Source organism: Pipistrellus kuhlii, unplaced genomic scaffold, assembly GCF_014108245.1.
Source record: "Pipistrellus kuhlii isolate mPipKuh1 unplaced genomic scaffold, mPipKuh1.p scaffold_m20_p_11, whole genome shotgun sequence".
Classification (NCBI taxonomy): domain Eukaryota; kingdom Metazoa; phylum Chordata; class Mammalia; order Chiroptera; family Vespertilionidae; genus Pipistrellus; species Pipistrellus kuhlii.
In genome coordinates this window covers 26,420,882-26,447,696 of record NW_023425416.1, presented here as the reverse complement: position 1 = coordinate 26,447,696, position 26,815 = coordinate 26,420,882, and the positions used below count along the sequence as shown (strand labels likewise).

Below are 26,815 nucleotides of genomic sequence, written 5' to 3'. Positions count from 1 at the left end.
CTTGAGGGTTGTAAGGGACACAAGTTTTGTAATAAAATAAAATTGAAATTTTATGTCAATATTGTTGACAAAAGAGGATCCAAGATGGCTGCGCCCAGGTGAACAACTAGCCGCAGCCGCACACAACAATTTCAATAAAATACAACTAAAATATAAAACGGACATTGCCCAGAACTACAGGAAGGTTGACTGACTGGAAATTCTACAGCGAGAAGCAAGGAGAAAACCAGAAGGAGGCTCGGAGGAGCTGGAAAAGCCCAAGGTACGGAGACGCGGCTCGCGGAGAGGACGGAGCCGGAGAGGAGGGAGCCCGAGTGCCTGGCGGGCGTTCCCGAGCGGAAAGGAGACAAAACTCCGACTGTGCTGGGCCCCCGACTGCTCTGAACCCCAGTTCTAGGCCAGACCCCGGGGACCCAGGCTCAGCCACAGGGAGCCGGGCTGTAAGGCAGAACCCCGGGAGAGGCAAAAGGAGGTCCCGGAGGAGCACACAGTGCGTGCAGAGAAGGGACGGTCGGCTGTGCCGCGGGATTGCCCTGACGGGAAGGAGACTGGGGCTCCAGACTGCTCTGAAGGCCACCTCCAACTCCACTTCCAACTGAACTGAACCCCAATACCGGGCTCATTGTGGGAGAGCATAGACTGTTTGGCAGCAGGCGAAAATCGAGGGCACCTTTCTCTCAGAGGTGCCGGCAGCGAGCACTGAAGGACCCGAATAGGGCGGGGCTGACGGAAGCCAAAGCTGCAGGCTCCACCCTGAAACCCCGCCCCATCTGTAACTGCGAAATGCGACAACAAAACAGATCACAAACGAAAGAAATGGAGGACAAAAAGCATCTGGATATAGAGTTCAAATATACACTTACAATGTTTTTCAAGAATTTCCTAGAAAAGATGGATAAGGCCTATGAGGATATGAAAAGAGATCAACTAGAATTAATAAGGAGTCAACAAGAAATGATAAGGGATCAACAAGAAATAAAGAATACATTGTCTGAAATAAAAAATATTTTACAGAGTCCTAAAAACAGAAGGGAAGATCGTAAGAATCAAGTCAAAGATTTGGAACATAAAGAGCCAGAAGACACTCCTCCACAGAAGCTAGAAGGCAAAAGAATCCAGAAAATTGAAGATAATGTAAGAAACCTCTGGGACAACTTCAAGCGAACCAACATCAGAATTATGGGGGTCCCAGAAGATGAGAGAGAGCAAGATATCGAAAACATATTGAAAGAAATAGTGACAGAAAACTTCCCCCACCTGGTGAAAGAATTAGACTTACAAGTCCAGGAAGCGCACAGAACTCCAAACAAAAGGAATCCAAAGAGGACCACACCGAGACACATCATTATTAAAATTCCAAGAGCAAAAGACAAAGAGAGAATATTAAAAGAAGCAAGAGCAAAGAAGGTAGTAACCTATAAAGGAGCATCTATACGATTGTCAGCTGACTTCTCAACAGAAACCATGCAGGCCAGAAGGGAATGGCAAGAAATATTCAAGGTGATGAATAGCAAGAACCTACAGCCAAAGATAATCTACCCAGCAAAGCTATCACTCAGAATTGAAGGCCAGATAAAGAGCTTCACTAATAAAAAAAAGCTAAAGGAGTTCATCACCGCCAAACCAGAATTATATGAATTGCTGAAGGGGGTTCTTTCAGAAGAGAAAGTAAACAAAGATAAAAATTATGAACAACAAATACGTAACTATCAACAAGTGAATCTAATAACCAAGGAAATTAAAAAAATCTGATGAACAATATTAACTGTTGAATATAATAGAATCAGAGGTATGGAAGGGGAGTGAACTGACGATTCTTGGGGGAAAGGGGAGAAGGGGGCGTGGGAAGAGACTGAACATAAACTGTGCACCTATGGATGAGGACAATGGGGAGAGGGGAAAGGGCAGAGGGTGGGGTGGGAACCTGGTGGAGGAGAGCATTGGTGGGGGGGGAAAAGGGAACATTTGTAATAATATGAACAATAAAAACTTATTAAAAAAAAAAAAAAATGTTGACAAAAATGTTGAAAAGCAGAACTAGCATATGCGGGTCCATTGTTTGTCTTTAGCTCTAAGGGAGGACCTAGTACCGCAAAGGCAGCTAGGCAATGATTAATTACATGCTTGGCACTCTCGTTTGGGGAGTTGCAAAGATAAAGCAGCAGCAGGTTTCTATATTAACACGTACTCATCTGTGCTTACCAAATTCTGGTATGTGGGTGACATCCATTTGCCAGATTTGATTAAGCTTACTACCCCTAAGATTGACCCCCAACAATGCTCAAGGCAATGAATTACACCCTGAGAGCACTGCTTAACAATTTGACAAGCCTGCTCCCGAGAAAGACAATTGTTTGCATAAGGCACCAGCATTTTGATGTTGCAGAGCATGGGAGGACTGGGCAAGAGAAAATGGGGTAGCCTTTTACATTACAGCAAAGAGGCGATCAATAGAATGACCCCAGTGGGTATATGTGTCGTATGGAAAATTAAAACCTATGGCAAATTAAGGGAAGGGAGTAATCAATTCTAGTATGTTATACCGAAGTTAAGGCATCCTCACCTTTATGTAAGACTCTCTTGGCTTCCTCTGTCAAGCAACGTGGGAATGACAGAGATGAATCTCCCCTTAGTATATGAAATAAAGGGCTTAACTCAGGAATGGTTCATTTTAAAGCAGGTCGAACCCAGTTAATATCTTTTTAACTGATTTCAGAGAGGAAGGAGAGGGAAACATCAAGGAGAGAGAATCATTGATTGTCTGCTTCCTGCACACACCCTTCCCCCCTTCAATGGGGATTGAGCCCGCAATCCTGACATATGCCCTGACTGGGAATCGAATTGTGACTTCCTGGTTCATAGCTTGATGCTCAACCACTGAGCCACACCAACCGAGCTACCCTATGTATTTTTAAAATATATATATTTTGTTGATTTTTTACAGAGAGGAAGGGAGGAGGGATAGAGAGTTAGAAACATCCATGAGAGAGAAACATTGATCAGCTGCCTCCTGCACACCCCATACTGGGGATGTGCCGGCAACCAAGGTACATGCCCTTGACCAGAATCAAACCTGAGACCCTTCAGTCCGGCCGACGCTCTATCCACTGAGCCAAACCGGTGTAGGCTACCTGTGTAGTTTTTGATGGATACTTCGGTAGCTTCTAATATTTTTCTTTTGTGAATATTGTTACTCTGAATTTGGGTGTACAAATGTCCATTCAAAATTCTGCTTTAATTTCTTTTGAGTGTGGACCTAGAAGTAGAATTACTAAGTCATGTGGTACGTAATTCTATTTTTAAATTTTTGAGAAACTGTCTGTTTTCCAAGGTGGCTGCACCACTTTACATTTACCAGCACTGCACAAGGTGCTCTACGTCTGTTTGCTCTACGTCTTCCTCAATACTTTTTTTTAATAACTATCCTAATTGAGTGTGAGGTGTTATCTGTGGTTTGAGTTGCTTTTTTCTAACAACAGTGATGTTGAACATCTCTTCTTGTGCTTCTTGGCCATTTGTATGTCTTATTTGGAGAACTGTCTATTCAGATCTTTTGCATATTGTTTAATTGGGTTGTTTGTTTTTTGTTGTTTTGTTGTAAAGATTATATATTCTGGATATCAATTCTTTATCAGATATATTGCAACTATTATCTCACATTTCCCGATTGTGTTCTTTGGTGCACAGGAGTTTAATTTTGATGAAGTCCAGTTTATCTATTTTTTCTTTTCATGCTTATGCTTTTGGTGTCATATCTAAGAAATGCCATGAAGCTTTTGCCTTGTTTTCTTCTAAGAGTTTTATAGTTTTGGTCTTTGAGTAATTTTAGGTTTTTTTTGGGGGGGAGGCATATAGTGTACAGGTTCAACTTCATTTTATGTTTTTATGTGAATACAGTAGGTCCTCAGGTTACGTCGGAGATCTTTTCTTACAGCGCGATGTAACGTGATTTTCGCCTTAAGTTGGAACCCACTTACATAAGCACCTATGTCACTCTCATGGAGCACATACATCGCATAAATGAATTGAAACAGTAAAAAAAAATGTAAAAGAAAGATAACAATTGCTGACCTTTACTTGTGGTAAATAAATAATAAAAAAACATAAAGCACATATGTACATACATCAAAGTAATGGCACTTTTTTTTTTTACATATAAATGGAAGATGGCGACATAATTATGAAATGATGTACATCCAGTCTGATGCAACCTGAGGACTGCCTGTGCTAGAGGTCTAGTGTATGAAATTTATGTACAGGTAGGGTCCCTAGGCCTGGCCGGTGATCAGGGTGATCAGGGCCAATCAGGGCCTTCCAGATGCTGGCTGGGGCCTTCCTTTGTTCTGCGCTACCCCCTGGTGGTCAGTGCATGTCATACCAAGTGATCAAACTCCTAAGGGGACACTTTACAGATTAGCCTTTTATATATGTAGATATGTTTTAATTTCTCTTGGTATATTGCTAGGAATGGTAATACATACCTGGGTTATATGGTAACTATGTTTGACCTTTTGAAGGAACTGCTGAACTGTTTTCCAAAGTGGCTATACCATTTTACATTTCCTCCAAGAGTGTGTGAGGGTTTTAATTTTTCCATGGCTTTTCAAATCCAAATCTTTTCACTTTCTGACTGGCTTAGTTCAACAATTTCCTTGGCTGGTGATAATCTCACTATTCTGCCTTTCTGCTGTCCCTTTTCATCAATCCATAATGATGTTTATATGCTATAAGAGTTTACAGGTGAAAGGAACTATAGATAATAATGGGAGTCAAGCTGTTCATTTTATAGTTGATAAAACTTAGAGAAGAGATTTGACCTGAAGTTATATGTTATAGCATCAAGACTAGATACCCTATTATGTATATAGCTTTCATTTTGTTAAGTCATTGTGTTTCTTTTTTCTGTGTGTAAAACTCTTTATCTGATTGTCTTACCAGTTATCCTCCTCACCCTCTACCCTAAAGTACAGTCAAAAAGCAAGGATGGACTTGTGTGCAGGTAATTTATTTGTGGATAATTTTAGGGAACAAAGAGTGAAGGACCAGAGTGAATATAAGAAGAAAAGCCAATATAAGACTCTTATTGAGTTACTGCTGTTGCAACTAGGGCTCAATTCCAGTGGGAACTTCTGCGGATCTAAATAGTCTCACATTTTCTTTTCTTTTTTTTCTTTTTTTAAATATATTTTATTGATTTTTTACAGAGAGGAAGGGAGAGGGATACAGAGTTAGAAACATCGATGAGAGAGAATCATAGATCAGCTGCCTCCTGCACACCCCCTACCGGAGATGTGCCCGCAACCCATGTACATGCCCTTGACCGGAATCGAACCCGGGACCTTTCAGTCCCCAAGCCAACGCTCTATCCATTGAGCCAAACCGGTCTCAGCTAGTCTCACATTTTCTACTCATCTGCTCTTGTTCCCCCATCAGTTGACAGTTTCCTCGGTGTGGTATAAATTCTTTCCCCTTCCCTCCCCCACTTACAGCTACACATGAGAATCTGCCAATTGTGTTCCCAGTGGTATCTCATTTTCATTGCCTCAGGAAGTCCCAGAGCAGAAAGCAAAAGAATCACAGTGAGTAGTATGGAGAAATTTAGTCAGATCTACCTGGAACCATTAGTTATCGTGGTAGATAGAAAGATGGTCTCCAGTTTAGTCTTCTATAAGTGTGAATAAGTTAACCTATGGCAAAAAGGACTCTGTATTTTCCTGGATTTTCTATCCCTGGGCCCAGTGTAATCAAGGAATCTCATAAGAGGGAGGCAGGAGTGTAAGAAAGAGAAGTGGCAATGGAAGCTGAGGTTATGATGATAATGGCTGGGAGCTGAGGAATTAGCATAGAATGGGTTTGCCCCTAGAGCCTCCTGAGGGAATACAGACTTTGATTTTAGCTCTGTAAATCCTGTTTCAACCTTCTTGCTAGTACTTTAAGATAATAAGTTTGTTTTTTTAAAATTAATTTTCCAATTGCAGTTAAATTTGTTTTTTAAACCACTAAATTTGTGGCAATTTGTTACACAGCAGTAGGAAATGAATACAGCTAAAATCAGAGGAGAGGCCAACAGCAAGAGGTACATTTTCTCAGAAATTTCTTATACTTCATCTAAATGACTTGAGATGTGGGGGTTGACTGAGCAGATTTCATAAATTCAGATAACTGGATTAATAGTGGTACTATTTACTGAGTTATAAAACACAGAGGCAGAAACTGCAGGGAAAGTTATTAAGTGTGTGAGGTACTTAAGGAGTAGACAAGCACAATGCTTTACAATTTAGAACACATTTTTATATATAGGAGTTTTTAAGTACTAGTGTATTGGTTTTCTGTAATTCCAATAGGTCTTATTGTAGGCATAGGCCAAAAGGATAATGAGGGGCGGGAGGGGGGGGGGGTAATGGGAGGCACAATAAACTTTAATAGGGCTAAGTGGTTATGTCCTAAAACTGTTTTTGAATGAAAATTACATAAGCACATGGAGGGCATGAGAAAAAGCATTAGAATTAAGGGCAGTCCTAGCTGGTTTGACTCAGTGGTTACAGCGGCAGCCAGTGGACCAAATGATTCCAGGTTCGAATCCAGTCAAGGGCATGTACCTCAATTGCAGGCTCTTCCCTGGCCCTGGCCCTGGTTGGGTCTCATGCAGGAGGCAAACAAATTGATGTGTTTCTCTCTGTCTTTCCCTTTCTCTGACACTCTAAATAAAAAAAATTAATGGAAAGAAAACATCCTCAGGTGAAGATTAAAAAAAAAAAAAAATTAAGGGCAGCATTTAATATGAAAAATATTCAAATGTTATGGTTAAAGTCATCTATAATAATAAAAGTGTAATATGCTAATTAGACTAAACGTCCTTTGGGACGACCTTCTAGATGAAGCCAAGGCTGAGAGGGAAGCCTGGGTCCCAGTAGCCAGAGAGAAGCTGGAGCCGGAAGCCTGGGGAAGGAAGGCCTACTCTTGTATGACTTTCATGCATCAGGCCTATAGTGTTAAGTATGTCTGAGATTTCAGGTGACCACAGTTTGGTGTATCAGGATAATATGGTTGCTAAAAGTGATGACATAATTTTAACCTTACTTATACTGTACAGTATGGGGAAATGGTAGTTCCATTGTTTCCTGATATCTGTGTATTCTTTTGAGAATATGTACAACTTGAGTGACACTTTTGAGAGACATAGTAATCTATGTATATAAAAAGCTAAGGGTCCATTTGTCCGACCCACCAATAGCTGTGACACACACTGACCACCAGGGGGCAGACGCTTAATGTAGGAGCTGCCTCGATGCACACTGGCCACTTAAAAATAAACAGCACCATGGACCTGACACCAAAAAATGAACACTCAACCTCCCCTAAGTGGGACACAGGCCCTGCCACCCCCCTGGAGTGACATCCCACCAAATTGCAGCCAATACTGCCAAGACCCCATGGCTCAAAATGCAGCCCACAGCCCAACCCAGAAACGGTTGCTGTGGGCGCCAGATAATTATGTCACATAGCAAATGCCCGGCTTCCTCTCCCTAGTGACTAGCCTCCTTGGACTTTCTTCAGCCCAGGTACCTAACTTGCTTTATAGCCAGGTGCAAACATTTTGCACTTTAACCAAATGTCTGTGAAGCATTTTCCTGTACCTCATCTCATTTGATCCTCATAGAAGTCCTAGAGTAGGTAGATAGGAGACTCGGTGGAATCCTATTTTTTTTATATTAGCCAGAAAACAAAGATTTAGAAAGCTTAGAAACTTGATCCAACTGTAAAGAAGAAATGGTGAAACTTGAAAATGACTTTAGGTTTTCTCACTGCTCAGAATATAATCAAACACTGCTACAGTTAAATATTTTACCCTTTGTTTTCCCTGCATGATCTACAATAATAATCTTCATCTTGATATTTACTGCTGTGTTGCTGACAAATACCTGAAAGAGAAGTTAGAGTGCTTCACTGGGCTGGAACAAGTTTTAGCTAAATCAGAAAGCAAGTCTAATTAAGCAAGTTTGTTCTATATATATATGTGTGTGTGTGTGTGTGTGTGTGTGTGTGTATATATGTATGTATATGTATATATATATATGTAAAAAGGCTAAGTTGACTCCCATATATGCAATGCATAAAAAGCTCTCACTGGCGCCAATCGCATGCGTGTGTTTCGATCTGTCATTGTCAATAGTGAATTTGGTTGACACTTCTATTATAGAAAAAGGGCGGCCGAAACCAGTTTGGCTCAGCGGTAGAGCGTTGGTCTGTGGACTGAAAGGTCCCAGGTTCGATTCCGGTCAAGGGCATGTACATTGGTTGTGGGCAAATCCCCGGTAGGGGGTGTGCAAGAGGCAACTGGTCGATGTTTCTCTCATTGACATTTCTAGCTTTCTATCTCTCCCTTCCTCTCTGTAAAAAAATCAATAAAATGTATTTAAAAAAAAAAAAGAAAAAGGGCAAATAGCGATAGTGAAATATTTTTTTCTAATTTCCTTTCAATGTGTATGAATCCATGCACTGGGACGCTAGGTAGAATGTAAAAGAATAAGGATTGCCCAGTAGGTGTGGCTCAATGGTTGAGCTTTGACCTATAAACCAGACAGTCATGGTTTGATTTCCAGTCAGGGCACATGCCCAGGTTGCAGGCTCAAGTACCTAGTAGGAAGTGTGCCTCAGGCAGCTGATCATTGACTCTCTCATTATTGATATTTCTATCTCTTTTCCTCTCTGAAATCAATAAAATTATATTTTTAAAAAATGATTGGAATAGTGGTAATATACAGGGTTTGGCAAAAGTAGGCTTATAGTTGTTAGTATATAAAATACAAGTTTATTCTTATATTGTTATTTATTAACTAGAGGCCCAGTGCACAAAATTGTGCATGAGTAGGGTTCCTAGGGCTGGCTTGCAATCAAGGCTGTTTGGGGCCTTCCAGCTGCCGGCTGGAGCCTTTCTTCATTCTGTGCCTCTCCCTGATGATCAGCACACTCTGTAGCAAGTGATAGAACTCCTGGTTAAACTCCTGAGGGGTCACTTTGCATATTAACCTTTTATATATTTAGAAGACTATTTGTATTGTACCTGTAAACCTACTTTTGCCATCTCTTGTAATGAAAATACTTAGAAAACACAATACAAATCTGACTTTGTTTAGTTCAGAAAATTTAAGAAGGAACTTAGATAATAGTTTTGGCACTCAAAAAAGACTTTTTGATTGTATCTGATTCAGTTCCCTTGCTTTACAGATAAGAACATGGAGTTTCCGGAAGGTTGATAGGACATTCCCAGAGTCATAGCTAATGGAAGAACAGTGTCTAGTACAGAATTATGAAGTTAAGAAAGTAAATTAAATGTATCATAAGCATATTTTACTTACAGGGGCATTTGAAGCATGACTTGGACTAGGGTGAGACAGACAAGTTGCTTAGGTTACAAAATTGAAGGAGGCATTCACTCCTAAGTGCAAACTCTTGCAAGTAATATATGAACATGGCTTAAAATGTCAGATAGTACTAAGAGGCACCTCTCAGCCTTCCAGATTAGGGATAACTGGAGGACGCTAGATTGCTATTGTTTAAGACCTAGCCCTCAGTGTGCAGTAATCAAAGTTTGCAAGAACCTATGGAGCATTGCTTCACTTTAAAAATAATAACTCAGCCTAGAGGCACATGAAAACATGCTCAAAGTCACTAATTATCCGAGAGTTGCAAATCAAAATGACAATGCGGTACCATCTCACACCTGTCAGAATGACTATCATCAACAAGTCAACAAAAGACGTGCTGGTGAGGATGCGGAGAAAAAAGGAACCCTCATGCACTGCTGGTGGGAATGCAGACTGGTGCAACCACTGTGGAGAACAGTATGGAGTTTCCTCAAAAAACTGAAAGTGGAACTCCCATTTGACCCAGTAATCCCACTCCTAGGAATATATCCTAAGAATCTAGAAACACCAATCAAAAGGATATCAAAAAAAGGATATATGCATCCCATGCGTTCATAGCAGCACAATTTACAATAGCTAGGATTTGGAAACAGCCTAGGTGCCCATCAGCAGATGATTGGATCAAAAAACAATGGTACATCTACACAATGGAATACTATGCTGCCATAAAAAAGAAGGAATTCTTATCATTTGCAGCAACCTGGATGGAATTGGAGAACATTATGCTGAGTGAAATAAGCCAGTCAATGTAAGAAAAATACTACATGATCTCACTCATTTATGGGTAATAATGAACATTATAAACTGATGACCAAAAAGATACAGAGACAATAAAGCAACAAACAGACTGTCAAATTTCAGTGGGGAGGGTAGGGAGATATGGGGGAGATAAGAGATCAACCGAAGGACTCGTATGCATGCATATAAGCATAACCAATGGACGCAAAACTTTGGGGAGGGAGGGCACGTATCCAGGGGTGGGGGGGATTGGTAAGATATGTATACATATAATACCTTAATAAAAAGAAAAAAAAAAGAATAATAACTCATGTCTGGCTGATTACCATTCTCCTTTTTTTAAAATATGTTTTTGTTGATTTCAGAGAGAGGAAGGAAAAGAGAGAGAGAGAGAGAGAGAGAGAGAAACATCAGTGATGGGAGAGAATCATTGACTGCCCCCTACTGGGAATCCAGCCTGCAATCTGGGCATGTGCCCTTGACTGGGATTGAACCTGGGACCCTTCAGTCCACAGGCTGACGCTCTATCCACTGAGCCAAATCAGTTAAGGCTGAAGACTAAGTAAGACTTTATAAAGTGAAAAGACAGGTTGTTTTATTAGTCCAGTCAGAGGTAGTTAAATATATAAACAGAAGCATCACATTTAACTCAGTTTATAGATGCAGTTAGCATAGTTTGTGATGTTAATGGGAGCAGAGTAAGTTTGCATTAAAGAACCCTGGGTATGTCACATCCACAACGACTGAAGGCTCCATCAATCAGAAGTCAGTCCTGCAGTCAGCACTGGGTTGCCGTGGCGACCCAGCACTGACTACTGAGGGAGCTGCGAATCAGACCCAGAGAGAGGCCTAAAGAAAGAAGCAGGGTCTGATCCGTAGCCTCTGTGGCAGCTGTTGACCAGCACTTGCCTCTTTCTTTCTCTCCAGGCCTCTACCAGGGCTGCTGATCACCCCCGCCTTTCATATCCAGCCCCATTGATATGACCAAAGACACTGATTGGCATAGAAACCAACCAATCAGAACCAAATTGGCCAGCAGAGGCGGGCAGTTGGGGGTGAGATCAGGCCGGCAGGGGAGCATTTAGGTGATAATATGGCCAAGCAGGGGAGCTGTTAGAGGGTGATCAGGCTGGCAGGCAGAAGCAGTTAGGGTCAATCAGGCAGTTAGGAGCCAGCAGTCCCAGATTGTGAGAGGGATGTCTGACTGCCGGGTTTACCCGATCCCTCTGGGATCGGGCCTAAACCGACAGACATTCTCTGAGGGGTCCCAGAATGGAAAGGGTACAGGCTGGGCTGAGGTACATGTGCTCCCCCCCCCCCCCCCTTACCCCATGCACCAATTTTGTGCACTGGACCTCTAGCAAAATATTAGCAAAGAAACAAAACTTTCCCCACTAGCCTGGAAGCTCTTTCATGACAGCTTTAGCTTTATGAGTTGGATAGCTCATACTGTGCCTGGCATATAGTAGGGTCTCAAAAGAAAATGGGTAAACATGTTTCTGAGTAAAAGCTTGGTAAAAATCAGTGATTTGATTGTAATGTGGCAAGGTGGTTTATTTGTGATGCAATATCAAAAGAGTTCTTCTGGCTTTCCAATGTCCCATTTCCTTCATCCCACCATGGAAAAAGTCCAACTGAGTATCAGGGCAAAGGCAAAGGCCAATGTCCAGAGTTTCTGCTTCATTTGGGGCCTGCATGGCCTTTCTCAGGCTCCAGGTGGCCACTAGACCCACAGGGTCGCACGCTCCCAGGAAGAAGAGACCACACAGGGCGAGTGCAGTTACAGTCCCAGGTGAGAGAGCTTTGTTCTCCCGGGGTTTTAACCAGGAGTTTATTCAGAATAGCCAGTCAGCTTCTCAAATCTTCCTGGGCTTCTGATAGGGTCCATCCACTGAGGAATGATCCCTTTCCCATGTAAGACTGACAGGTCTTCAGGGTCAACTATGCCCCCTGCACCATTTTGACTTTACTGCATATGTGTTTATCTGCCCTTTTGTTCTTTCCCTTCCCCCAAGTGATCTGCAAATGGACTGGTGGTTCCCTGAGCTCTAGCTTCCTGGTGAAGCCAACAGCCTCTGTTTCCCAGCTGAATATGCTCACCAATTTCTGACTCTTTTTGCTTCCTTTCCCTCATTGATATCTAGCTAACACTACCAGTTTAGCTGTATATGAGTGTAATTTTTACTGGGTATAGAGTTTTGCAAGATGAAAATTGTTCTAGCAATGGATGGTTATACTTGTTGATCAACATTGTAAATATATTTGATGCCACATAACTGTACACTTAAAAATGGTTTAGATGATACATTTTATGTGGCTTACTTAGCTAAGGCTGCCATAGCAAAGTATCACAGACTGAGTGGTTTAAACAACAGAAATTTATTGTCTCAAAATTCTGGAGGCTTGAGTCTGTCAAAGATCAAGTTATTATCACAGTTGTTTCTTCTGAGGCCTCTCCTTAGCTTGTAGATGGTTGTCTTCTCCCATTGTCTTCATATAGTTTTCAAATGGAGCATGTCTGCGCCAAAATTGGCTCTTCTTATTTTATTACTAGTGTCCCAGTGCATGGACATTGAAAGGAAATTAATTAGAAGAAGTAATTTAATTATCACTATTCTGCCGAACGTTGGGGTGTCCTCTATCGCCGGTGGATCTTGATCCGGCACCTAGAAGGGTTCTGGAACCTGAAAAGGCTGTGCGTAGATTAAGTAAGAGTCCAAAGATGAAAGATAATTTTGAAAGCCATTGGGGGTCAGAGGAGCCTGGCTGAAGAAAATCAAGTTCTCCTTGTCTCAGGACCCCTTGCTTTTTATTAACACAAATTGTCCTAAGGCAAGGTGGAGATACACACTTCAAAGGGTAGGTTTTTGTACAGAAGCATTGCCAGATCGGGGAATAGCCTATGGCTGTTCAGGTGTTTGGCCAACAGAAGGCAATAACATGTAGATTAAGATGCCCTGAGCTGTCTGGCAGCAAACAATCATCCTATACAGGTTTGGGGGAAATCCCTTCAGCCATTCCCAACAGGTAATAACATATATGACTCAGCTCTTATTGAGTCCCCAAATTCCATCAACCTTTTGATGAAACTCTTGCAATTATGACATGTTAGAACTGGCTTCTGGCACTATTTGCCCTTTTTCTATAATAGAAGTGACAATCAAATTCACTATTGACAATGACAGATCGAAACACACGCATGCGATTGGCGCCAGTGAGAGCTTTTTATGCATTGCGCATATGGGAGTCAACTTAGCCTTTATATATATATATATATATATATATATATATATATATATATATATATATATATATATATAACTTGCTTAATTAGACTTGCTTTCTGATTTAGCTAAAAGTTTTTCCAGCCCAGTGAAGCACTCTAACTTCTCTTTCAGGTATTTGTCAGCAACACAGCAGTAAATATCAAGATGAAGATTATTATTGTAGATCATGCAGGGAAAACAAAGGGTAAAATATTTAACTGTAGCAGTGTTTGATTATATTCTGAGCAGTGAGAAAACCTAAAGTCATTTTCAAGTTTCACCATTTCTTCTTTACAGTTGGATCAAGTTTCTAAGCTTTCTAAATCTTTGTTTTCTGGCTAATATAAAAAAAATAGGATTCCACCGAGTCTCCTATCTACCTACTCCAGGACTTCTATGAGGATCAAATGAGATGAGGTACAGGAAAATGCTTCACAGACATTTGGTTAAAGTGTAAAATGTTTGCACCTGGCTATAAAGCAAGTTAGATACCTGGGCTGAAGAAAGTCCAAGGAGGCTAGTCACTAGGGAGACGAAGCCGGGCATTTGCTGTGACATAATTATCTGGCGCCCAAAGCATTCGTTTCTGGGCTGGGCTGGGTGGACTGGATGGGCTGGCCTATTGGCCACATTTTGCTCCATTGGGCTCTTGGCAGTGTTAGCTGCAATTTGGTGGGGTGCCACTCCAGGGTGGTTGTGGTGCCTGTGTCCCACTTAGGGGAGGCTGTGTTCATTTTTTGGTGTCAGGTCCATGATGCTGTTTATTTTTAAATGGCCAGTGTGTGTCACGGCAGTTCCTGCGTTGAGCGTCTGCCCCCTGATGGTAAGTGTGCATCATGGCAACCGGTTGGACAGTCGGACTCTTAGTATATATAGATGATTTTTAAACCTCACCTGAGGACATGCTTAGAGGAAGCGAAGGGTGTGTGTATGGGGGGGAGGGGAGATACATGAGAGACTTATAGGTTGCCTTCCATACATGCCCCTACTAGGGATCGAACCCACCATCTAGCTATGTGCCCTAACTGGGAATTGACCTGTGGCAGTCTTTTGGTGCATAGGGCAATGTTCAGCCAACTGAGCCACTCTGGCCAAACTAAATTAGCTGTTATAATGACGCTAGTCATACTTGATTAGGGTCCACCTATTTTATTTTAATTACTTCTTTAAAGAACTTAACTCCAAATGTAGTTATAGTCTGAGGTACTAGAGGATGGGACTTTAGTATCTAAATTTTGGGGGTGGGGTGGAATTCAGCACATAATAGGTATTTTATCACAATTTTAAAATTATATGTAAGGGAATATAATCAATAACACTAATAACTACCCTGTTTCCCCGAAAATAAGACAGTGTCTTATATTAATTTTTGCTCCCAAAGATGCGCTAGGTCTTATTTTCAGGGGATGTCTTATTTTTCCATGAAGAAGAATACGGTACACATTTATTGTTAAATGAAAATAAAGGAAATTTATTACCTGTATACGGTACTGTAGTCTGGTAGTTGACAACACAAACCAGACAAACTGTGAATCCTACAGTATCAAGAATTTACTCATTTATTCAGTGACAATCATGTCATCATCTTCTGGAACATCATCATAACAATCCAATTCCCGAATTTCCTGGTCAATTTCTTGTGACTCCATTTCTTTCAGAATTAGTGGACCAAATCTCTCATGTTTAGCAATAGCATTCTGAGACAGAGCATAGGGGCCCTTATATTTCACTCAGAAGGAAATCTGTAAGTAGATCTTATTTTTGGAGGATGTCTTATTTTCGGCGAAACACGGTATATGGAGTCAGATGGGTACTAGACTTACTATTACTTTTGTAGTAGAACTCTTAGCACTACGTGACATTTTAATTCAGAGAGGGTAATAAGTAAAATTTTATGATGCCTGACAAAGTAATCATATAGGGAGTAATACCTAAGGCATGAAATAAGTTGTTGAAATAGAATTATAGTTGATATTTTTTGAGAGCAGGATTTTTGCTTGATGTGCCTATAGTTATTCTCAGGCCTTAACTCAGTGTGTTCTTCATCTGTAATAACTATTTAATAACTTTTGCCTTTGTCATTATTTTGTGCTTTTTCATATTGGGGATGTTTCCAAGTGATATTTCCAAAAGTGAATAACATAGGGTGGCATTTTATTTGACCCATTGTTTAAAATAAACGCCTTTATTTTAAGTAGTTCTTGTTTCAGACTAGCATGTAATTTTAAATTTCCCCACGATGGGAGATGCTTGTCTGTGTTGTTTCATTAATCAGAGTGTTTAACAATTAAAATAACTTGACAAAATGGTAAGGTATAATACATTGGGTAGAGTAAAATCACATTTGAATTGCCTTGTCTTTTTGCATTACTTACAGAATATTGAAGTCAGTTATTTGGGGATTTTTCCCTCTTAATTGTTTACTGAGAGATCTATAGCCCAACCAAACTTCCGGAGTTAGTCACTTGGGTATTGTCACACTGCTGATTTTTATCAGAAACAGGAAATTGTCAAGTTATATGTCAAAGTACAGCAGACTATAAAATTGTATTTGTACTTGCCTGAGAGATTTCCCTTTAGAATTTTTTCTATCACTAGCTGGTTCCTTTTTCCTCAGAATATAACAACTGACTTGCCAAAAATGGTGATATTTATCATACGCATAGTTTACATGTCATACACAATATGATTGGTAAAATGATTTGACAAACTTAGTGCCATTAATCTGTAGATACACCTAATTAATTTGTAAAAGTAGGTTAGGGGAGAACATGTTTTTAGGTGTTTGTCCTGATGTTATTCCCATATTTAGATTAGCAGGTCTTTTTAGGAAGTCTGTAAGGCCAAAACTATTTTCATATACTGGAATGTTAATTTTCATTTTCACTCAAGTTTCCAGAGACTGCATGAAATGCAGTGATATTTTATAAGATGTCAACATTTGGAAGATCTGCAAAACTTAGTGACTTATATTGCATGATGATATAAAATCAAACATGAGTCAAAACAGGCCCATTTTAAAGTATAAGACAGTGCAATGAATGTTTTCTGCTATATATTTAGTTTAAATATAGTAAGATTCACATGTTTTTGAGTGTGAAGATTAGATACATAGAGAAGCAAATGACTTCTTTAGTAAAAGATTTGTTTTTGCCTTTAGCAACCATTGTTCTTATATATCTAAGTTAACATACCTTGTGCATCTAAGTTAATAACTACCACAACCTGAATGCAGAACAGTTTCTTCATCTCCTCTCAAGAAAATAAATTGTTCTCATGCTTTGTAGTCAGACTCTTACCCCCTCCATTAACCTATGAAAGCCACTAATCTTTGTAGTTTTGCCTTTGCTAGAATGTCATACATAGCCTTTTGAGTTTAGCTCAGTGAGATTGCTGTGTCATATGGTAAGTGTATGTTGAACTTGAAGCTGTCAAACTGTTACCCATTATGGCTGTACTACTTTTGCATTCCTACAGCAATGCATTATCTTCAGTTGATTAGCATCTTCATTGGCAACTTGGTACTTTTTTTGTACCTCCCTTATCTCTGTTGCCATCTTTCCTCTCCCCTCTTTCTTTCCCCCTTACATTCTTTTCTCCACCTTCTATTAACGATTGAAACCTGTAAAGAATTTTTGTGAGTTTATTTGAGCCAAACTGTCTACATGAAGGGTAGCAGAACCTCAACCAATTGAGATAATGCTCCAGAGAATGGCGGGTTACATTTGTACTTATATCTTGCAATCAAAGGAGGAATGTAGGTGGAATACATGAAATTTATTGGTGCTATAAGGAGGATTAAGGAGGATAAAGCAAAGGGGAGGAAACCCCTGGGATTGGATAAAAAGTAAAATGATGGACACATACTTAGGTGGGTGCAGGAACAATTAACACGATAATTTGTGGTATCTGCCCTGGAGCCCAGCACATTTGTTTGTGCTTCAGGGGCTCCAGAAAAAAGGAAGTTACAAGTTACCCAGACCTTTCAAGGGTATGTTAACATAGATGCAAAAAGACAAATAGGCTCAGTTAAGATAAAGGTTGACCTTGTCAGTGAAGATACCGGCCTAGGATGTAACTGCCCACCACAACTTATTTTAAAGTTAAAGTTTAATTTCAGACCATCCTTTGTGGTTACTTTAGGTCTCTTGAGTTTGCAAGACTGCCACGCAGGCCTCCCCTGAGCTTGTCAAGTCAACATGTGGCCCTTTTCCTCTTTTTTTTGTTTTCTTATCTCTCTCTCTCTATTTCTCTTATCTTTCTTCTCCCCTCTTTCTTTCCCCCTTTTATTGTTCTCCACCTCCCTTCTCTTCATAAGCCATTTATAGCTGTGTAGTGATATCACTTGGTGGTTTTATTTTTCATTCCTATAATGACTAATGAGTTTGAGAATCTTTTCCATGTGCTTATATGCCATTTAGATATCTTTTTTGTGTGTGTGTGAAATATCTGTTCAAATATGTTCTCTATTTAAAAACATTAAATACTTAACTGTGTTTCCCCAATGGCTTTTCTTGAATGCAGCTCAAGGCAGCTCTTGCTGTGCTACAATCACATGCCAGTGGCTCTCCTGGCCCCACATCTTTGGGTTGATGGCATTGGCCCCTTTTGAAATGGAGGAGGCAGCCTTTGTGGTTCTTCTTTCCTTGTCTTAAAGGATATCTGTGGTCTTACCTTGTAATATCTAGGAAGACTGGCCAGCAATCTCCCTTTATTCCTTCCTGATTTCTGCTAGTTCAGATTGCCTTTGCCATTATTTTGGTGCACTTAGCGCCGCCCAACCCATTGAGCCACAGCAGCCTACCTTTGCCATTATTTTGTGCTTTGTCATATTGTGGATGTTTCCAAAGTGGTATTTCCAAAAGTAAATAATATAGGGTGTCATTTTATTTGACCTATCATTTAAAATAAAGGTCTTTATTTTAATTAACATGTAATTTTTAATTTCTCCATGATTATGATGGCTGATTGAGTCTAATGTTCACACCTAAACTAATCTATCAAAGGGTCCCATCCCTTGGCCGTACCCTTAGAACTCATAACATATTTTCTTATTTTTTTGCAATATGGAAAGTTGAGAATTTTCCAACTTTTAAATTTAAATGAAATTTCTGCTTTCCTTTTGATTAACAATTCATCTTTAAATTGTTTCTCTTCTCAAATTTTACTCTAAGCATCCAAGAGAAGCAAAATTGCAGTTTCAACACTTTGCTTAGTAATATTAGGTCTAGTAATAATTAATGTCGTTTTCCAATACTTTTTAAAATCGAATTTATTTAAACAATACAACAAAATTTAATCAACAATATAGTTGCCGTTGTTTTCTACTACTTGTGCCCAACGCTCAGGAAGCATTTTAATCCCTCTGTTGTAAAATACTTGTGATTTTGATGCAAAAAATTCGGTCAATGCATTTTTGAGGCATTCTTCATTATTAAATTTTTTTCCAAGAAGAAAGTTTTGCAAAGAACGAAACAAATGGTAATCGGAAGGGGCAATATCAGGAGAATATGCAGGTTGAGGGAGAACTTCCCATTCCAACTGGCGCAGTTTTTCAGCAGTGATTCTTGCAGTATGCGGTCGTGCGTTATCGTGGTGAGGAATTACGCCCTTCCGATTAATCAGCGCGGGTTCTTTTTCTCTTAAAGCTTGGGCTACCCTTTCCAATTGGGCACTATACACTGCACTTGTAATGGTTTGATTAGATGGTAAAAGTTCATAATGAAGAATTCCTTTAAAATTCCACCAAACACACAACATCACTTTTTTCGCATGCAAGTCAGGTTTTGGCGTGGGCTGCGGAGCCTCATTTTTGTCCAACCATTGAGGCCACCTTTTCAAATTAACATACAGCACCCATTCTTCATCTCCGGTAACAATTTGCTCTAAAAACGGCAAACGGTTTTGACGAGAGAGGAGCGAACTGCAAATTGTGACTCTTTGATTACGGTTGTTGTAGGTCAACTCATGAGGAACCCATTTTCCAAACTTTTGGACTTTGCCAAGTGCACACAATTGATTGAAAATTGTTTTTTGTGAACAATTTAAAGTTGTCGCAAGCTCTTGTTGGGTAATTTGAGAATTTTGCACCAAAAGAGCTTGAAGAGCTTCTTGATCAAAATTGGACACACGGCCTCGACCACTCTTGTCATCTAACAAAAAATTTCCCTCGTGAAATTTCTCAAACCAACGCTGGCATTTTCTGGCGCTAACTGCATCTTGACCAAGAGCACTACAGATGTTTTTTGCAGCCTCACTTGCTTTTCTTCCTAATTGGAACTCATAAAGCATGCAGTGCCGAATATGCTCTTCATCCGCCATCTTCTTAGCCCTAGTTTTGCAACAAAAACCAAACCAAACACAAACTTTTCAAGCAAAACTTGTTAATTGCACTTCACACGTTCTGTAGATACCACGTGTTTGAAGGTTATGTCAATACAAGTCAATGCCAAGCAAGATTTTAAACGAATGTTTAAAAACGACATTAATTATTACTAGACCCGATAGCTGTAACCAAATAGCCAATTTATCCTCACAGTTCTAGCTTCCACAAAACCCTCAGACATGAACACAGTTTATCCAAGTTCTTTGTTATTTATTTATTTAGTTAGTTAGTTAATACTCTCCTGAGAATATTTTTCTTTTCTTTTTCTCTTTCCCACTCGCCCTTAAAACAATGTTTTTTGATTTTATAGAAAAAGGAAGGTAGAGAGAAAAAGAGAGAAACGTGAGTCAGTTTTCTCCTGTATGCCCCTTACTGGGAATCGAACCTGAAACCTTTTTGGTGTACTAGACGGCCCTTCAGCCAGCCCAGCCACCCAGCCTGGGCTCTGGGATCTCTTTTTTAAGAGCACTGATCCCATTCATGAGCACTCCATCCTTATGGGGGTTAGGATTTTGACATGAATTTGTAGGGACACAGACATTCAAGTCAGCAATAGTATTCTCTTCTGTTTTTAATATCTTTGGATCTTTGATGATATTTTCTCAGCACAGACATTGGTAATTTTCTTTTCTTGATCGTATTTGCTAAAGATTTAGCAATTGCCTTGATCTTTTCAAGGACCATCTTTTGGTTTTGTTGGGGAGGAAGATATTCCTACTCTACCCTTCTAGGTTTTTCCACTAGTCTAATAAGTCACCATGAGACAGAGTAATGAGAAATAATCCACATTTATGTACATATATCTGTATATGTATATTACATTTCAGAAACTGCACATACATGAGGGGTTCCAATACAGAAAGTTAAAATGAGGTATATATGGCATTCTGGGCTAAGGAGGAGAGAAGATATTTTGGGGATTCACAAGACCATAAGAAGAGCAGATGTTCAGTAATTAAAAGTTTTTCCTGCCCTATAAATAGGTCATAAAAATTATTTCTTGTAATGATTCTCATTGTGGGAAAGGCTCCAAATTTAAATTCTTTAAGAGATAGGTGAAAGTTTTCATGAGCTTGCTGGTCTTGATTTACCTTCAGATCAAAATTAACATGCCAAAGTGGAATATCTTGGGGAGACCTGTTCTCAACCCTTTCGGTTTCAATAATTTTTCAAGTATTCTCTTTTTGTCTCCTGATTTCTGGTCTTAATCTTTATATCCTTCCTGTTTCCTTTGAGTTTAATGTGCTCTTTTTTAGTTTCAAAAGGTGAAAGCTTACATTATTGATTTGGGACTTTTTTCCCTAGCATTTTTATTAGTATTTTAATGCTATAAATTTCCTTCTAAGCAGTCCATTAGCTGCTTGGAAGAAAATTAATTTCAACCAATTTTTATATGTTGTATTTCTATTTTCATTTTGTTCAAAATATTCTAATTTTCTCTTAGAAGACTGACAACATATTATTTAGAAGTGTTTTCAACTTCTAAATACTTAGAGATATTCCAGATATCTTTCTGTTACTGACTTTAACTTCATCATGATCAGAGATCACATGCTGGGTAATGTAACCTTTTACATTTATTTAAAGTTTGTTTTTATGATTCAGAATATGATCTGTATTGGTGACTAATACCATGTACACTTGAAAAGATTTCTGTGTTGCTGGTGGATATAGCATTGTATAAAGTCAATTAGATTCACTCAGTTGTTGGTTAGATTTTGTTTATGTTGCTTTTGTATCTACTTTGGTGGATTACTGAGATTAGTGTTTCAGTTTTCAAGAATAATTAATAGATTTGTTTACTTCCTTCAGTTCTAGTACTTTTTGCTTCATGTATTATATATAGAACTCTGTTGTTAAGTACCTACACATTTAGGATTGTTGTGCCGTCTTGATGAACCTAGTAATTTCCCTTGTCATGAAATCTACTTTGTTCTAGGAAGAATGCTGTCTCAAAGGCAGAATATGTTTCTGTGTGGTTATGACATCAACTGAATATACAACTAGGTTAATTTGTTTCTTTTTTCTTTCTTTCTTTTTTTTTTCCTTAGAGATCACCTTATTTTTCCTTTTTGTAAATTTAATTTTACTTTATAATTACATAAAACATTTAGATGCTTCTAAAAGTACACCCAGAGAGGTCTGTTTCCATACTGAGGTTCTCTCTCTTTTCTCCCCGCAGGATAACCATTATTTGGTTTTACCTTTCTATTGTTTCTTTGTGAGTAAATATAAATTGGGAATTCTAATTTTTATGCTCCCCCCCCAACAAAATATGTACACACATTATGTATACTTGTGAACGCTGCATCCTTCTGTGGCTAGGGTTCAAGATCTGGAGAAGGGGCCGAGGGACCCCACCTGTGTACAAATTCGTGCACCGGGCCTCTGGTATTTTTATATATTTACTAGAGGCCCGGTATGTGAGATTTGTGCACTGGGGGGAGGGGGAACCCTCAGCCCGGCCTGTGCCCTCTTGCAGTGCAGGATTCCTCAAGGATGTCTGCCTGCTAGCTTAGCCCTGATACCCCCAGAATTGGGCCTAAGCTGGCAGACAGACATCCTCCTCACAGTCTGGGATTCTTGCTGCTTCTTACTGCTTTCTTGCAGCGGAGACAGGAAAGGCTCCTGCCACTGCCTCTGTGCTTGCCAGCCATCAGCTGGGCTTCTGGCTGAGTGATGCTCCCCGTGTGGGAGTGCCTGACCACCAAGGGGCAGCTCCTATGTTGAATGTCTACCCCTTGGTGGTCAGTGCGCCATAGCAACCAGTCGCTCTGCTGTTTGGTCGATTGGCATATTACACTTTTATTATATAGGATATATAGGACAATGCACAAAACTCATGCAAGAGTAGGCCTCTGCCCTTGCAGCCTTAGCTTTGTCCAGAAGGTCATCCTGCTGTTAAGCTGTTCAGTCGATTTGCATATTATGCTTTTATTATATAGAACTAGAGGCCCACTGCATGAAATTCATGGAAGAGTAGGCCTTCACAGCCCTTTATTGCCTTGGCCCTCTCAGTCCCGGCTTCATTTGGAAGGTTGTCCCGCTGTTCGGCTGTTGGTCAATTTGCATTTTATGCTTTTATTATTATAGATTATTATAGATTATTTCAAACTACATAGTTATGATGTCAGTTCTATTCTCGCTTCACTAATTTTTTTATCTCCTTGATTTATTACTGAGATAGTGTATTGTTAAAAATTGTCCTCTGTGCAGTAAAGCAATAGACTGTCAAATTACAGTGGGGAGGGGAGGGAGATATGGGGGAGATAAGAGATCAACCGAAGGACTTGTATGCATGCATATAAGCATAACCAATGGACGCAAAACTCTGGGGAGGGAGGCCATGTATGGGAGTGTGGGGGGGGAATTGGTAAGATATGTACACACATAATACCTTAATAAAAAATTTAAAAATTGTCCTCTGTGACCATAGATGTCTATTTTTTTTTTTTGTGGTTCTTGTAATCTATTTTGGCGCTATGTTAATCAATACATAAGTATAGATATTACAGACTTTTACCACTGTATAGTAAATTTCTTTATCATTAGTAATGGTTTTGCCTCAAAGTATTTTAGTGTGTTATTAATATAGCTACACCAGTTGTGTTTTGATTTTTATTTGCTTGGTGTATTATTTTTCATATTTTTACTTTTAACCTTTCAGTGCTCTTAGATTTTTTAGGTGTATCTCTTTTGAAAAGTATATAGACTACTATTATTTACACCTTAAAAATATTTTCTATGTGGTTACAGTGCTGAAGCTGCTGAAAGATGGCAGAAGAAGTGGTTGTAGTAGCCAAATTTGATTATGTGGCCCAACAAGAACAAGAGCTGGACATCAAGAAGAATGAGAGATTATGGCTTCTAGATGATTCTAAGTCTTGGTGGCGAGTTCGAAATTCCTTGAATAAAACAGGTTTTGTGCCTTCTAACTATGTGGAAAGGAAAAACAGTGCTCGGAAAGCATCTATTGTAAAAAACCTAAAGGATACATTAGGTAAGTTTTTTTTGTATTAAAACAGCAACAATACTTTCTTTTAAGTAGATGTTAGAGCTTGGTTCTTTGTACATAATTTTGGCAGTAGTGGGAGATCTGACTAGAAAAGTCCTGGACTGGAATTTCAGCTAGACAAGGTAAACTTGGCTTATAGTAGGTGTTCACATCAGGAGACTAGTGGATGTCGTAAGTGTTTGTAGGAAGTTTCTATGAATCTAGCTCTGTTGGGTCTGGCTGGAGTTAAAAAAAATCAAGCCAGGGTGGTGCTAAGGGGCAGAACTGACTTACATAGCAGGGGCTCTTTGAACTCTGAGTACCTGAGGAAGTTAGGCAAATTCTGCATCTAAATGAGACCGGGGGTAAATGAGTAAGATGCAGAATTGCCACCTTGAAATGAAGGCAGTTTATTTTGCATGGCACATTGTTATATTTTAAACATCTAATGATTTACACTTTGAGCTTCACTTTTAAAAGCAAACCATTATTTTATTATTATTGTTGATAAAAAATTTTTTTAAATATATTTTATTGATTTTGTACAGAGAAGAAGGAAGAGAGAGAGTTAGAAACATCAATGAGAGTCATTGATCAGCTGCCTCTTGCACACCCCCTACTGGGGATATGCCCGCAACCAAGGTACATGCCCTTGACCGGAATCGAACCCGGGACCCTTCAGTCCCCAAGCCGACGCTGTATCCATTGAGCCAAACCAGTCTTGGCTGATAAAAAAAATTTTAAATTGTGAATTCATTACTGTGTAAAAGTCAATTAGATTCATTACTGTACATTAGCTTCTATTAGGCTGATCTTTTTTATTTTGTTTTTCTTTTCTTTCCCCATTCTTTCTTCTTCTAGCTGTAAAGTTTGTTTTTACTGGCCCTCATTAGGGCCAACATAGTGGAACCTACTTCACACTTGCCTTGCTGAGCTGATAGGATCTGTCCAGATGAGGAGTGGCCTTTTTTTTTTTTTTTTTTTTTTTTTAATTAAAATCTCTTTGGCTGACAGGAAGGAATTGGGAGGGACAGAGTTTCATTTTTTTGTATTCAGGCAAGCATGCAAACATTCTATTACTTAAGGGTTCATTGGATATATCTAGAAGAGGAAGTAAAATTTCTCCTAGTGAAGATAGTTTGGGAGTAATGTGGCATGCATGACTGACAAATATAAAATATTATTGATTAACTTCTTTGTATTTTTTAATTCTTATTCAATATTGTTAATTCTACACTAACTTAATCAGTAATAAAAAACAAATATTTTTTGTTTTTAACCATTATAAAGCAGCAAAACTTTATTGCACAATTCAAAGTAAGATATAAAATATTAGAATATTAGTTTCTGAACTAAAAATCCAGTATTCTAAATGTAATTTAATAAATGAAGTTATTAATCTGAATTTTCACCATGACATTGAACTGCCGTGGTAAGGTTACCTTTTTTGAGATTTTAAGTTTGTGTATAAGACCATTGTTAGCCGAAACCGGTTTGGCTCAATGGACAGAGCGTGGGCTTGGGGACAGAAGGGTCCCGGGTTCGATTCTGGTCAAGGGCATGTACCTTGGTTGCGGGCATATCCCCAGTAGGGGGTGTACAAGAGGCAGCTGATCGATGACTCTCTCTCATCGCTGTCTCTAACTCTCTATCTCTCTCCCTTCCTCTCTGTACAAAATCAATAAAATATATTTTAAAAAAAGACCATTGTTAGTTTTTTATTGAAAGAAACCAGAAAGAGATTTTCCTTGAGTAGCTAAAAGAGACCAGAGTTAGAACCAAGAATGTTTATTATTTTGTGAATACTGGACATTTATAGAGATATTGGGAATAATTAAGGTAACTTCTGTGAAGAAAGTGTGCCTTATAGTGATGAAGGCACGAAAAGCACTAGAACCACATCTAAATAGATATTTTTATTTATTTATTTATTTTATTTTTTTATTTTATGGATTTTTTAGAGAGGAAGGGAGAGAGAGAGCGAGCTAGAAACGTCGATGAGAGAGAAACATCGACCAGCCGCCTCCTGCACACCCCCCACCAGGGATGTGCCCGCAACCAACGTACATGCCCTTTACCGGAATCGAACCTGGGACCCTTCAGTCCGCAGACCCGACGCTCTGCCTCTGAGCCAAATCAGTTTTGGCTAAATAGATATTTCTTAAAAGAATGCTGGTATCCTGCGACTAGAGCAAATGTGATAGTATTTAACAAAAGATAGTGTAAAAACTAATACCATAGAGCAAAGAGGCTAAGTTTCCAAATTTTAGATATTACTGCATATAAACTTTAAAGCCCAAAACATTTTTTAATTATTCATTTTAAGTTAGTGATCTGTAGTTAGCCTTATATAGTGATGTAAATTCAGTGTTTGCATCAGACAGCCTTATCTCCACAGAATTTCTGAACTCCTTTTTGGTAACTTAGATGTCCCATATAATTAAATCGTTTCGCGATAATTGTGCTGATGGAGACATTGTTTGAAAGTTAAGAAAACACAGGAAAAAAATGAATACGTGAATATATTTTCAATTGTTGAAAATATGTATGACTTAAAGCTTCTTCTAAAATAACTCTGAATAATAAGATCACATTTGTGGCCATAATATACTTGCTTTACAGGTTCTGTTATAATTCAGGGGGGGAAATGTTTGGAAAGAGAGTAGCCTCAGAAAAACTTTGTATTGCCTGGGTGTGGGCCAAGTCACGTGGGTTGGGTGTGGGAAGTTTCAGTGTTACAGAACAGACCAGGAAGCTCACTCAGAACTGTCCCGAGCTGTAACTGACAAAAGAAAACACGGAATTTTTATTCTAAATGGATTGGTTAAACGCCTTTAAAGATTTTTTCAGTAAGTTTATCTGTTTATTAAATCCATAGTTTTCAAATTAGATTTTTCACTTTTGTAATTTAAAGGAAAACTGTAAGGAGAGAACCTATGGGAGGGGATTATATAGGTTGGTGCTTATGTGGCTTATTAAATTATTGGTGATATCAAATAATATT

At 39.2% G+C, this 26,815-nt stretch overlaps 1 protein-coding gene across 3 annotated transcripts in view; it reads left to right on the top strand.

Moving 5' to 3' along the window:
• Positions 1 to 26,815, top strand: part of NCK1 (NCK adaptor protein 1) — a 64,946-nt gene that overhangs the window by 24,445 nt on the left and 13,686 nt on the right. The window contains exons 1-2 of one of the 3 annotated variants that reach the window (XM_036431357.2): positions 5,490 to 5,579; positions 23,574 to 23,817. In XM_036431357.2, coding sequence (XP_036287250.1) covers positions 23,592 to 23,817 — 226 coding nt within the window. In that variant the 5' untranslated portion in view covers positions 5,490 to 5,579; positions 23,574 to 23,591. Of the gene's footprint in view, positions 1 to 5,489; positions 5,580 to 23,573; positions 23,818 to 26,532; positions 26,661 to 26,815 lie in introns of those variants that run through there. The other 2 variants (XM_036431356.2, XM_036431358.2) reach the window with 2 other exon arrangements.